This window comes from Anser anser (genome assembly GCF_964211835.1).
Source record: "Anser anser genome assembly, chromosome: 1".
In the NCBI taxonomy this organism is placed as follows: Eukaryota; Metazoa; Chordata; class Aves; order Anseriformes; family Anatidae; genus Anser; species Anser anser.
In genome coordinates, this window is record NC_139720.1 from 209,551,834 (window position 1) to 209,564,633 (window position 12,800).

The 12,800-nt window shown below is 45.7% G+C and overlaps 2 protein-coding genes across 9 annotated transcripts in view; both read left to right on the forward strand.

The window, feature by feature from the left end:
- Window positions 1–12,800, forward strand: part of PAK1 (p21 (RAC1) activated kinase 1) — an 805,686-nt gene that overhangs the window by 297,693 nt on the left and 495,193 nt on the right. The window lies entirely within an intron of this gene.
- LOC310893123 (glycerophosphodiester phosphodiesterase domain-containing protein 5-like) overlaps window positions 1–12,800 on the forward strand; it is a 37,827-nt gene that overhangs the window by 21,174 nt on the left and 3,853 nt on the right. Inside the window, 10 exon segments of the mRNA XM_083821695.1 lie at window positions 2,299–2,358; window positions 3,928–4,026; window positions 5,347–5,440; window positions 6,927–7,072; window positions 7,415–7,497; window positions 8,352–8,502; window positions 9,030–9,262; window positions 9,264–9,341; window positions 11,070–11,217; window positions 12,332–12,414. Of these exon segments, the coding sequence (XP_083677821.1) occupies window positions 2,299–2,358; window positions 3,928–4,026; window positions 5,347–5,440; window positions 6,927–7,072; window positions 7,415–7,497; window positions 8,352–8,502; window positions 9,030–9,262; window positions 9,264–9,341; window positions 11,070–11,217; window positions 12,332–12,414 (1,175 nt within the window).

A 12,800-nucleotide genomic window follows, 5' to 3' on the forward strand; every position in this document is an offset into this window, starting at 1 on the left:
TTGTTATCACTCCCAAGGCAATCTTCTCATCCCCATTAGAGCTAAAAGGTTAAGCTGTGGGGTCTTGTTGCAGGACAGTTCAGGCTCAGGGGAGAAGAAAAATACTTTCTTGTTCAGTCTTTCAAACACAGAAGATGATATTTGCCTCTCTGCAGTTAAACACATTCATTCCAAGGGGTTTTTGAGGAGGTAACTCCTGACTGTATAATGTAAAGGGGTTCAGATGTGCTGGGGCCTCTGCATTCATACGCTAAGAAGAGGACTCAAAATTGTACATTGGCACTGAAGCCCAAAGAGTGACCTCAAGCCTTCATCCCTGAGGGACTGGGGTATCATGGAAGCTCTGAAAGCCTGCATTTTTTTTTTTTGCCAGAAAGTGAATGTAGAAACCTGGCTTGTGCTGTCAAGCCCCCATTGCAGTGAATCCCAGGGTATGTGTAGGAGCAGTTTGGAGGAGCCAGACCTGCTGGTGGTGGTTGTCCTTTGGCCTGAAGAAGTCTTGCTGTAGGTGGAACCGTGTGAGACACTGCTAAACACAGCTGCTCTCCATGGAAGAGCAGATCAGACAGGTCCTGAGGCAGCTTTTGAGGAGCCAGAGCACACAGAGGACAGATCTTGTCCACATCACATCATCTCACCGGTCCATCAAGACGTGTTCTCCTCCAGTGACCAGTGGAGCAACTGCAAGAGTTCCTCCTTCACCATCCGAGGATGAAACTTGGTGATTATTCTTCTTGTAAGCTGGTAATGAGCCGTTACCTCTATCCATAAAAATGAGCTTTTCCTCCAATGTCATCCCCAAATATGCTGCATCTTTTGTAGGAAAGTTACACAGGAGTAGCAGGGGAGAGTCTAGTTGAGCACGGCCTCTGAAGTAGGCGTTTGGATGCACCTTAGGCATGGACCAAGTCTTCGTAACATTGCTTGAAGAAAAGGGGAGATTTTGAAAGTGTCTTTTCCCTTCATTTTTCTAAAATGGCTTATTTAAATGTGCCTGGTTTAAGATCTTCAGCAGTAATTCAGTTCTCTGTGAACTGCTCCCGCGGTTACTCATCATGTCCTGGGTGTAGGATTCAATTAAAGGAGGCTGACATGTCAAGTAGCCCTTAAAGGCTGATCTGTATTCTCTGCTGAGCTTATCTTGCCTCAAATCAGCATCATCCTGGAAAGAGAGGGTATTTGTAGCTGGGTCGGAATCACCTTACATTCCTTTATAGTTGGGTTTCAGGAGAACAGCTCCCCTTCCCAGCACATTATTGCCCTAAATCTCTTTGTCCTGCTTTCACACAGTCCCACTGTGTTACAGTCTGCAAGGACCTGGATCATAAATTATCGTCTCAGTGGAGCACTGATGACTGCTAACAGATGTTTTTTCTCTAAACCCTCATATCTGGTGATACTGGTTCCCAGACCATCCCTTACACTTGTTGGGAAGCTTGCTCCATGCACCTGAGCATAGACCCACGTGTTTGCACAGCAGCAAGGCATCTGGGCTGGTGAAACTTGTCATCAGGTTCATCAGTTGTCTGTGACAACCTGAAGCTAGTCTCCAGAAGAGCCACGGACTGGTTTTCCTCATCCTTTACTTGGTGTTCAGGGCATCTCAGGTTGTCCCCTGCCCTGGCTGGGGTTTTTGCTGTCCTTAAGGGACCCTGATCCCCAAGGGCTCCAACCTGCCAGCAGGGAAAGGAGCACACCAGCCATAGGGCCACAGCTGGGAATTAAAAATTAACCTAATACAAACCAGAGGTTTTGAATCTCCAAGGCAGTTTTCCACGTTCTGAGATGTGCATTTCTTGCATTTCTTGCAATTACTGTCACTGTGTGCTTTCCTTTGCTCTCTGCTCTGTTTTTCTGTTTGTTTGTTTGTTTTGTGTTTTTGGTTTTTTTTTGAGACTTTTATTCCCTGAGCTGTCCCCCATGGATGATGTGCCTTTAGTGACAACAAATACATAGAAAAAAAGTAAGGTTGCTGCTCTATTTTTCATGTCATGGCTGCTGGCCCAGGCCATATTCTATATATCAGAGTGCAGTCACAAAGTGTGTACCCCAAAATGCTCAACTATCTGTCACCCATGAGAAGGTTTTGACCCTACAAGGCAGTTTTGGTGAGTGCTTGGCCATTTCAGGAACATATTTACTGTAGCAATAACCGCTTCTCTCCATCCACCTGTCCTGCCTTGCCATTGTGCACAAAGGTCTAGAGTAAAGTGACTTCCCTATACAAAAATAATTCCAGAAATGCCTCATTTTGTCATTTTGTACCAGGATGCAAACAATCTCTTCTTGCTTTCCCAGGTCCTAGCGATGTGTTTGCTTGCAGAAGGTCAGCAGCTGTACCTGCACTGGAGTCACAAGGTGGGGAGAGGGTTTTCTGGTAACCCTAACCATGCTTTAAACCATCAGCCTGTGGTGTTTCCCTGCATGCAAAACAGCTTAGATCATAGGAGAGAGGGAGGAGGTTAATCTTAGGAGGCTTTAAATATCCATACTAATGATATCTCCAAGTGAGCTAATCACCCCAAGCTCCCTGTGCAGTCAGATGAGGGAAATGAACCCTCCGAGGATGCAAATCATCCAGCTGGTCATAGACACTTAAATTGAGATGAGATGAATCACACCTAAAGTACCTTTTTTCCCCACTGGCTCTAAAAGGAGCCCGTGGTGACTCACTGAGGTGAGGATGTCTGCATTTGACATGCCTACATGTGGTTGCATGTAGACAAAGGCAAAGTTTCCATGAGGAGCACAGCGTAAGTCCCTGTAGCAGGACCCAACAGCTTTAAAAACAGTGGCTGCTTCCTCTGCAGAACAGAAACCTGGCTTTTCCAAGGCATCCTGGTGCCCCGTGTCTTTTGGTCTTGGGGTGGTTTTGGAAAAGCCACGTGGAGTTTGGAAGGCATAGAAACAACTCCTCAGGGAGCTGTTGCTGCAAAATGATGCTTTAGAAACCACCTTTCTTAAGAACTTCTTGAAAGCCAGGTGAGGCTTTTAAAAAATAAGCCATGAAGCTTAGGGGAAAGCGTAATAAGATTGCAAATCTTGCTGTGAAGGGGAATAGTTGAATGTCAGAATACTCCATCCTCTGTTTCTTCATTTACACAGTGGAAACGATCAATTTTACTATCAAAAATGGGCTTCCAGAAGATCCAGAAAGCTGTAGAGCAATTTGTGGAAAATACCAACACTGCGTCCCTATGTGGAAGAGATTAGGGACTGATTATTAGGATGCTGATCTGTAGGATCTCCCTGAAGACTAGTTAGGGCCTTGGTTCCAGTTTCTACTTGTGTTTAGTTCTCAGCAGACAAATAAGGTTCCAGGAAGAGCCTGCCATCATAACTGCTTGGTACCAACCTGGGCAAGAAGCCACAGCACAGAATGAGCTACCCCTTCACTTTTCTTTTAGTTAAAGATTAAATTCTTATTTCTGAACTACAGAAAAGTTTGCAGTTGCTGAAGCCTCTTCCAAAGCAACTCAGCATAAGGAAGCTGTGCTGATGTCTCTTTTGGGTTTAACTTGGTGTTTCTGAGTTCAGCCAACTACAGAATTTAACGATAGTTGTTCATCTAGGCTCCATCTGCATCAACAGACAGAGAGAGGCATCCCTTATCATAAAGCAAGTGGAAATGGATCACCTCTGTAAATTCCTCTCTTTCTCCCGTGACTAGAGAGGGAGCCTTGAGGGCTGACTCAGGTTAGGTACTTAACTTGTAAAATCAGTTTTGCCATACAGAAAATCCAATTTATAGCACTGTGGGTCTGGTTTTAGTCCCATTAGATCTCTTTGTCTATGAAGTGGCACAGCCAAGCTTGTGCATCCCGAATGTATTGAGTCCAAGCTGATTAAAGAAGCCTGTTAGGCAAATAGATTGCACACCCTATGCAGAAATACCAAAGCTTATTAATGTCCTTTGTATCTCCCCAGATTGGGACTTTTCTTGTCCTGGGCTTCTCTATCACAGCCCTCTTCATATTATCTGTACTCTGGGGAGATCAGTGGAAAACAGTCCGCCTCTCATTCCAGGTAAGAGGTTTGTTTGAAAGGAGGTTCTTTGAAAAAAGCAACTGGTTTCTTGAAGTATTGTGTGGCAATCAGTGGAAAATATTCCATATGGTAAATGTTTTTCACATGGGTTTTCCTGGCAGTCTGTGCAGTTTTGCATAGACTTTTATTAAGACTTAACATTTCCCGTAGGAAGGAAGGAAGCCAAGACCTGAGGTTTGGTATCAAGCTATTTGTTTGATATAACATGTCTCCTTTGGGGAAGTCGTATCTTTTTTTCCCTTTTTTTTGGCAAACTTGTTTTAAGTGCACTGTTAATTAGCAGGTGCTGAGGGCAGGTAAATCAGATCCGTTTGGCTGGTGGGGTTACTGGAGTGAGAACTCACTCCCTACTCAGCTCATGCCAGCTCAGCAGCTTTTAGCATTAGCCCAATTTCAGTCTCCTGCGACCCAGAAGAACTTCATTCCCTGAGGAAGGGAATCAGGGCTAATGCACTGGCAAAGGTAAAGAGAAAGTGTCAGCTTCTCCTCCCCTTTTCAGACTCTAGGGGAGGAGGATGGGGAGAAGGAGACACAAAATCTTTTGGGTTTCCCACAGGTGTGGTTTATTTTGGGTGTTCATGCCCTTTGAGATGCTTCAGCTGCTGTTCCCAAAGGACACCAGTCTTTAGCAGATCCTGTGTTCTGTCCACTAGCCCTGCATAACTATCTCAAATATCCTGGACATCTCAGGTGGCACCTTTGTTTATGCAACTGCATCCTGCTTCTGGTCAAAAGAAGTTGGGATCAGGTATCCAGGGCAGACGTTCTCACACACAATGACATCTCTCAATGACTTCTGCTTTTCTTCAACCCTTACATTTTAGAGAGTTGGCCAAGCGGTAGGAAAGGCTGAGGAAATTCCGGTTTGTTGACATTAGATTGATGATTTAGTTGCAGTGGAGATGACTGTTACATGGATAAGATTGGACTGGATTAGATTGGATTAAAACTGGTGCTCTCTGGAAGATGTTCACAGGTTATGACGTAGTAGTAAAGGTGATTGTTTGCCAAACCATCCTGGACAAGGACAGACTTGTCCCTTTTGGCTGGTTGAGAGGAAAGGAGAGCTTTATACTGAAGTGAGGAGCACTCCTCAGTGCGGGGAACCAGCCAGGCACATCTCTCTGCCCTGACTCAGGAGGTGTTTTGTGGATCCAACCTGGGTGTGGGAGAGAAGATAAACTGCTGATGTCCACAGCAGGAGCCCATCTATGTGGGAGGCTGCAGCTGTGTTGGGGCTTGTTTCTGTCTGTATCCACACTTCATCCTTTGAATAAAATCCTTTTTTCTCCTTTCCAGATCACAGCCCCCTATCTCCACATAGGGGCAATAACTATCATGGTCCTCCTCTCCTGGCCCATGGCTCTGTATGCCATCAGAGCAGATAAGAAAGGTACAGTAGCTCTGCTTCCTGCTCCCTGTATGACAAAAGACACATATCAGTGTGGAAAATCAAGCGTGCAGGAGCCGTTTCCTCCCACATCCACATTCCAGCTAGAGTTGAATTTTAGTTTTTGAGTATTCCAGAGAAATTAGCAGGGCTGGGGCTTAGCCTATGCACTGTCTCGGGCCTGTCCATACTTGTTAGTGATTTGCATGCTACCTTGCAAAGTTTTGGTGTATACCAAGGTAGTGACAAGCCCTAAAGATAAGGAGATTAGCAAAAGTCCCCAAGTTCTAGATCATGCGTGAAAATTTGGTCAGAATTTTGCAGGAGAGAGCAACCAGTGTCCGAAATTGCTATGCTCAGTTTCACTGTCTCAGAAAGTCAGTCCATACTAGAGGATCTTAGGAGAAGCCAGATAGGATGGGGAAAAGAGCTTTCAGATTGGTTGTTAAGGAATTTTGCTTTCCTTTCCTGGTGTTATCCCTTTGAGAGCTCCAGGAAGTGTAAGGGCAAGGAGTCAAGAACAACTGCAGAAGAGCCTGGCTCTGGCTCTTTTTCTCTGACCCAGTTTCTCCATATATCCAGTGTTGTCTACATGACACCCATCTGCAGATGTTGAGTTGTAACAGAAACCATTGACTTCAGACAGAATGTGCTGGTGGGAGCATTTTGTTTCCTACCTAGGAATTTCTCTACATTTAACTGCAGCTGGGGGTAGGGAGGAACATGTTGGGACCCAAGACTTTACAACCCACTGTGCCTAATGGTCACTCAACTCCATACATTGACTTGGTGTAACCCCAAGTTCTTTCAGAGCCACTAATACAGTGTGCAGAGGGGTGGTGGTAGCCACCTAAATAAGGAATTTTGGTGCACAGGTGCTTCTCAGAGGAACTGTTTCATTCTCTGAGGTGAAGGTTGCCCACTGGGACTCTTGAGTAATATGTCAACAGACTCCAGAGACCATAGGTAATGACTTGGCAGGTTTCTGAGATGCAGTACCCATGCAGTCAGTGTCAGTAGGAGACTGCATGTCACATACAGAAAGCCACTGACAGCAGTCTGAAGGAACCAGGGAAGCATTCACCTGGAGGGGAATGAAACTTTAAAATGTTGCCTGCTCTTATTTGAGTAAGAAAAAAAAAAAAAAAGCATCCTTCTGTTGAGGATCATTCCTCTGCAGGTGGGGGAAATTGCATTGCATCATCTCCAATGAAAAAGAAATGAAGGCTGTGTCTTGCTGGAAGGCATAGTGAGATGCAATTGCAGCACAAAACTTGCAATCCTAGCCTAAACAGCCCAAATCCTTCTTTGTCCTGGACTGTATTGTTTGGACAGACGGTGAAAATTAGGGGAAGAAGGGATGGAAAATGGGATGGGACAAAGCCCAACAGTTACTTAGCTGGAGGGCTGTATTAAAAGTCAAGCTGCAAGGCAAACGCTGTGCTACCAAATGGATTAACTCTAGCATTCCTCCTTCAAATTTTTGCAGTTGTTCAGGTGGTAATTGTTGGTCCATACCTGGCTATCCTTCTCTTTCTTTTCTTGATACCTCTGGGGATGTACTCTCCTTGCATCAGAGAGGAGGGGACACTTGGACCAAAGCCAGCCCTCATTGGACACCGCGGAGCACCGATGGTAGGTTTGGAGAAGCTATTTTACATCATTTCCTCATCCTGTGTGCTGTTGCCTTCATCATCATCATTTTTTCCCCCCAAGAAATCAATGGAGGGTGGAAAGGGAGACATTTCCGTTTGGAACTGTGTGCCAAATGATCGCTCTGTGGGTTTGCTAACAGGGAACCCTGAGAGACATGGTGGGTTTGGTGGCTAAGGTGGAAGAAAGCAAACGGGAGACTTTAACAAGATAATGGTGGTCCTTTAATACAAAACAGGCGTTACAAGGAGACAGAAAGTATTTACAGAGTCCTCCAGAGTGTGTCTAAAGCCAGTCTGCTCATGGCCCATTTTTTTTCCCCAGCTGGCACCAGAAAACACTGAGATGTCATTTCAGAAGACAATTGAACATGGTGGGGATGGTCTTGAAACAGATGTCACCATTAGGTAAGGGAAAAACATCACACTTCCCAAAGCAGATACTTCTTCTAAGAGTTGCCTTTGGAGCCATGTAATTTTGGGCAATTTGGTTCTGCCAACGGCTGGGACAGGGTCCCTCAGCTGCTGCATGATGCTAAGGGCTGTGGGACATGGCTCTTCTCAATAAGCTCTTATCTAACAGTCATTATTTCTACAGTATATTTTAAATACTTTTGCAACATACAGAGACAAGTTCCTACTGTAGTCTGACTTCCAGGCCTCACTGAAGGTCTTATCAGGCCTAGAAACCACCAGAAAATTGTATTTAGACCTGTGCCATCATTGATATAATTACTAGACCTTTAATTACCTTTGTGTATGGGACTCCTTGCCATGACCTTCTAACCTACTGGGCAGGATGAGCAGTTTCCAGGCACTAAGTAACTAAAATACTAATACTTAGGTGTTCTATTAATAAAGACCTTTCTATAAAAGAGAATTTTGCCTTTCTATCCATTTAAACTTCAGTCCTCTGAAACCTGTAGAAGCACTTTGGTGTCAGCAAAAAGAGCCTTTGGCCACAAGTTACTACCCATTTTCTTTTAGGGGCTGGCAGGCATAAATGCCACCATCTCCACTTTGCCCCTGAGAAAAATGAGTCACAGTGAGGTACAGCTTCACCAAGGTCACCCAGAAATATTTAAGCTTGAAACAGTTTGGTATCTTGAGTGTCAGCCTTCTTTCCTACCCTACCCTCTGCTCTAAGGGAGGCTGTACTGCTGCATTCATGGTGGCCCACACGTTGTTCTCACCTGGTTTGACTCTGCTTGTGCCATGAATGATCTCCACTCCAGGTGACCTGAATTCTTGCTCTCCAAGAGCTACGACGGAGTTCCTTTCCTCATGCATGACAGCAGCCTGAGGAGGACAACCAACATCAGGGAGGTCTATCCCAACGACACTGCTCAAAATGCAGCCTTGTTCTCCTGGGATACCCTGAAGGAGTTGAATGCTGGAGCATGGTTCCTTAAGGCAAGCACCATAAATGACTGTGATGTTGTAGAAGAGACACTGGCTGGCTACAGCTTATTAGTATGAAAGTTAGGAGAGAAACTTTTGGTTGAGCCCACACTTAGTTGGTAGAAGTCATTCAGTTGGGGGTCTCCTTGCTTTGTCCTTTTGGCCTTTAGGCCTAGGAGACCTATTTTGTTTGGCTGGTGGGTGTTCTTGTAGCTCCTTATCATGGCAGCAGCAGAACAGATGGTCTGGAGAAAGAAGAAAACAGGTACTTGTGCAAGGTGCTGTGTGTAATACGGTTTACGTGATGGGACAGAGAAGAACAGCAGAGCTAGCTACACAATTTATGTCCCAGAAGCAGTGTCATCTGGGTTAATTATCCATGTTTCTCAGGTAGAAGAGCTAAGCAGAATAGAATATCCTCACCTACTGAGGGTTGATGCCAAACTTTTTCGCTTACAGAGGTATGAAATGTTTGCATGCAGCTTGCTCCTAGATATGACTGGCTGACTGATTTCCTTTTTACATCTGTTTGTTTCTAGGACAAACCCTTTTCATGCATGGGCTCACTGTCAAGGGCAGATCAAAACCAGGCAATGAATCAGTCAATTTACAAGCTAAGTAATTTCTTGCGCCTTGCAGACAGTCAGAATAAACTTGTTATATTTGATCTCTACCGCCCTCCAGAGAAACATCCTTACAGGTACTCGTGGATCAACAGAACCCTGGAAGTCATCCTCAATGAGTCTGGGATTAGACCCAATCTGGTAGGCTGGCCCAGTTGAAGACCTATTGATGGACAATATTGTCAAACTCAATCTGGCCTACACTGAAATGTCCAGTGAAGATATCCGGTAGGTTGCAGTTTCAGCCCGAAGTGCTGTTGTCTAGAGGATATTTGCTTCATGTGTGTGGCAATGCCTCCCTCCGGTGACCAGCTCTAGGATCTACACCATTTTTGGCAAGAGCTCTTTTAGGTTGTGGCCAACCCTGTTACATTTTGGAGTTGAAGGACTTTATTTCATTCCTACTGTATACCCCGTGTAGGGCCAAGAGGTAGCATACGTAGCAAGGAGGGTAGCACCCCTCCTTGTCCAAGTCCATATCTACTTCACTGGGATCTAAGGATTTTCTGACTAGAAGGATGCAGGTGTCTCCAGGTTTCTACACATGCCATCCTCAGTATTGCTAATAATGAACCATAGAGAATGAACAAACAACTATTTAACCTCCTATGGCCTCCACAAACATCGGTGTGAGTGCATAATGCTGTGGTGAGAGAACACAACACTCTTGTAGATGGTATTTTGGAGACTTCATTATTGTCTCTGTTGCTACCAGTACTCTGTTGCTTGGGACACACTAACAGTGTAATCTCTCCAATGGAAAGCTCCACATTTATTGAAGGATTCTCCAAAATGGTTGTCTTACATAAACAGATATTTTTAAAAACACATATGAAATGTCTTACCTATCCAGCTCTCCTTTTGTAAACAGGATTTTTTGTTCTTTCCCATGCTCAAAAGCATTGAAAAATAATTAAAAACAAGTATAAGAAAACGTTTAGCCCTTTGGATAATAATAATGTCCATGTTTTCTTAATGATAATTTTCCCAACATTTAAAATGGTAGGTAGATCCATCTGGGTAAATCTGGGTAAATCCTGGGCAGACTATAGATAAATTTACAAATACTCATACTGATGATACATTCCCTTAGAGTTATACAGAGAAATGGTATCACTTCATATTAAATTTCAGTAACTTATAAGGACATCACAGATGGCCAGCTGTTGCTGCAAACATAAGAAATGTGAATAATGACCTTGAAGATTATTTTAAACACACTATTGGGAGATGACAAATGCATTTTTAGGTGGAATACTGAATATGAGCTGGCAGCCCCCAGCTGGATTGTCCCCCTGGGCCCCGCTCTCGGGAGGCCCCCCCTGCAGCGCTGCGTTCAGCTCTGGGCCCAGCACAAGGACACGGAGCTGCTGGAGCGGGCCCGGAGGAGGCCGCGAGGATGCTCAGGGGCTGGAGCAGCTCTGCTGTGGTGCCAGGCTGAGAGAGCTGGGGGTGGTGGGCCTGGGGAAGAGAAGGCCCCGGGGAGAGCTGCCAGCGGCCTGCCAGGGCCTGCAGGGGGGGCAGGGAAGCTGGGGAGGGACTCTTTGTCAGGGCTGGGGGGACAGGACGAGGGGCACCGGCTGGAGCCTGGCAGGGGGGAGGCTTCGGGGAGGCGTTGGGAAGAAATTCTTCCCTCTGAGGGCGCTGAGGCCCTGGCCCAGGCTGCCCAGAGGAGCTGGGGGTGCCCCAGCCCTGGCGGTGCCCAAGGCCGGTTGGAAGGGGCTCTGGACAACCTGACCTAGCAGGAGGTGTCCCTGCCCATGTAGGGGTTGGAATTAGATATTATCAACCGATTATTGGCTGGTTGGGCTTCCTTTCTGTTCCTGACCTACGTCCTATAACAAGTTAGGACAGAATTGCCATACAGAATTGCCAGCTCTCCTTGATTCAGCCCAAAGGAAGTACTAACCTCCTTGCTTTCCTTAATGAAGGCAATTGCCTCTTGGTCTTTTAAAGGAAATACGCTGAGGCAAACATCACCACCAACCTCTATGTGATCAACGAGCCGTGGCTCTTCTCCCTGGCGTGGTGCTCGGGGGCACACTCTGTGACCACTAATGCTGTCCACACGCTGAAGAATCTCAGCCAGCCTCTCTTCCTCATGGTAAGCAGTGATCCTCCCTTGTTCCCGGGGTACAAAATGGGGGGCAGATATTCATGGCTACCTTTAGAGACCATGGGCTGATTTGTGCATGAATAAAGTCCCTCTGCATGCAGACGGACTTAACATGAACCTGGTTTACCTCATTCCTCTGAGCCATACCAGGTATCATCACCCTCATTTCCTGGTTCTTTTTGGTCCATGGAGAAGAACCCTGGTTGGCTGGACTTGGAGACTCAGGCCTGACATGAGGGAAAATAAGTCATACTGAAACTTGTCTAGGGTTAAAGGAAGGGGCCTTTGAGGGTACATGTGGATATCGCATGAGGATTTCAATCTCTAAGCTTCTAAAGAACCTTATTGCTGTCAAAAGTTCCTAAATCCCAGGAACGCCTACATTCCTTCTCAACTTGGTCTGTTGTCACAAGCCCAAAGGGAAAAAAAAAAAAAAAAACCTGCTGTGAGGAACTTTTCACATTGCTTGTCTGCCCTCTACTGTGCCTTTGACAACCTATAGGGCTACGGAGCACCTGGGTCACTGGTCTCACCAGAGTCCCTGCATTCAGGTTACCACTCTGAATGACTGGTTTCACACTCTTGAAGTAGATTTTACAGTGCTTCCATCTCCCACCCAGAAAACCGCATCATTTCAGTCCATTCTGAGGGCGGGAGTGGTCTGATGTGAGGACAAATCTTCAGATGCTCTTGGACTTGAAGCAGGAGCCAACCCAGCCCCTCTCTGGTTTTCACTTAAGTACAGTTTTTCCAGGGGCAGCCAAATGCCATCTGTTGATATTAATGTCATAGGGAAGCAAAGGAAACTACAGGGCCTGCCTGTCCAAACAAGTCCCTGTTGTATTTACTGTGATGTGGTCCAGTCTCCTTGGCCACCCAGCGGACTTGTCCTTATTGAGACTGATGATTTTGCACCAACACCCACTGGCAGGTGACCTCTTTAAAATGCCACCAAATACCTTAAACACCGTAAGGATATTACTTCACATGCACACCAGGGAGCTGAATTGCTAGGATCAAGAAGCAAGGAGGAGCTAGAGCAGCTTTCTTGCGTATTTCGGGGTCCTTGGTGTTGGACACGTCCTCTGTTGTTCCCTTCCAGACGCCGCAGCAGTACAACATCATGTGGATCCTGACGGACCTGGCCTCTGTGCTCCTCATCTCACTCATCTTCGCTCTGCACTGGTAACTACTGAGCTGCTAGTGGCCGTGCTAGCCTCATCTGTTGTCCCCCTTGGAGGAATGAAGGGATGCTTTCAGTGACCTGAAGGGTTAAAACTGCTCTAGAGGACATCTTCCTCTTCAAGAATTAGAAAAAAAAAAAAAAAAAGGCCTTAAAGTCTCCAAAAACCTCTGCACTGCTCCTGCTTGCTATATATTTCCCTTTCCTTTTGGTAACTCAGACATCACCTACCCAAAGGATTCAGTGCAGACTTGGTGTGTTTAGAGTAGCAGCAGAATCCAGTTATCAAAGCTGGAAAACGAACTGATTTTTCTATTTTTTACTATTTAGATTATTTGGACATTGGATGTAACTTAGGAGGAGAGCTCTCATTGTTAATATTTGTGCA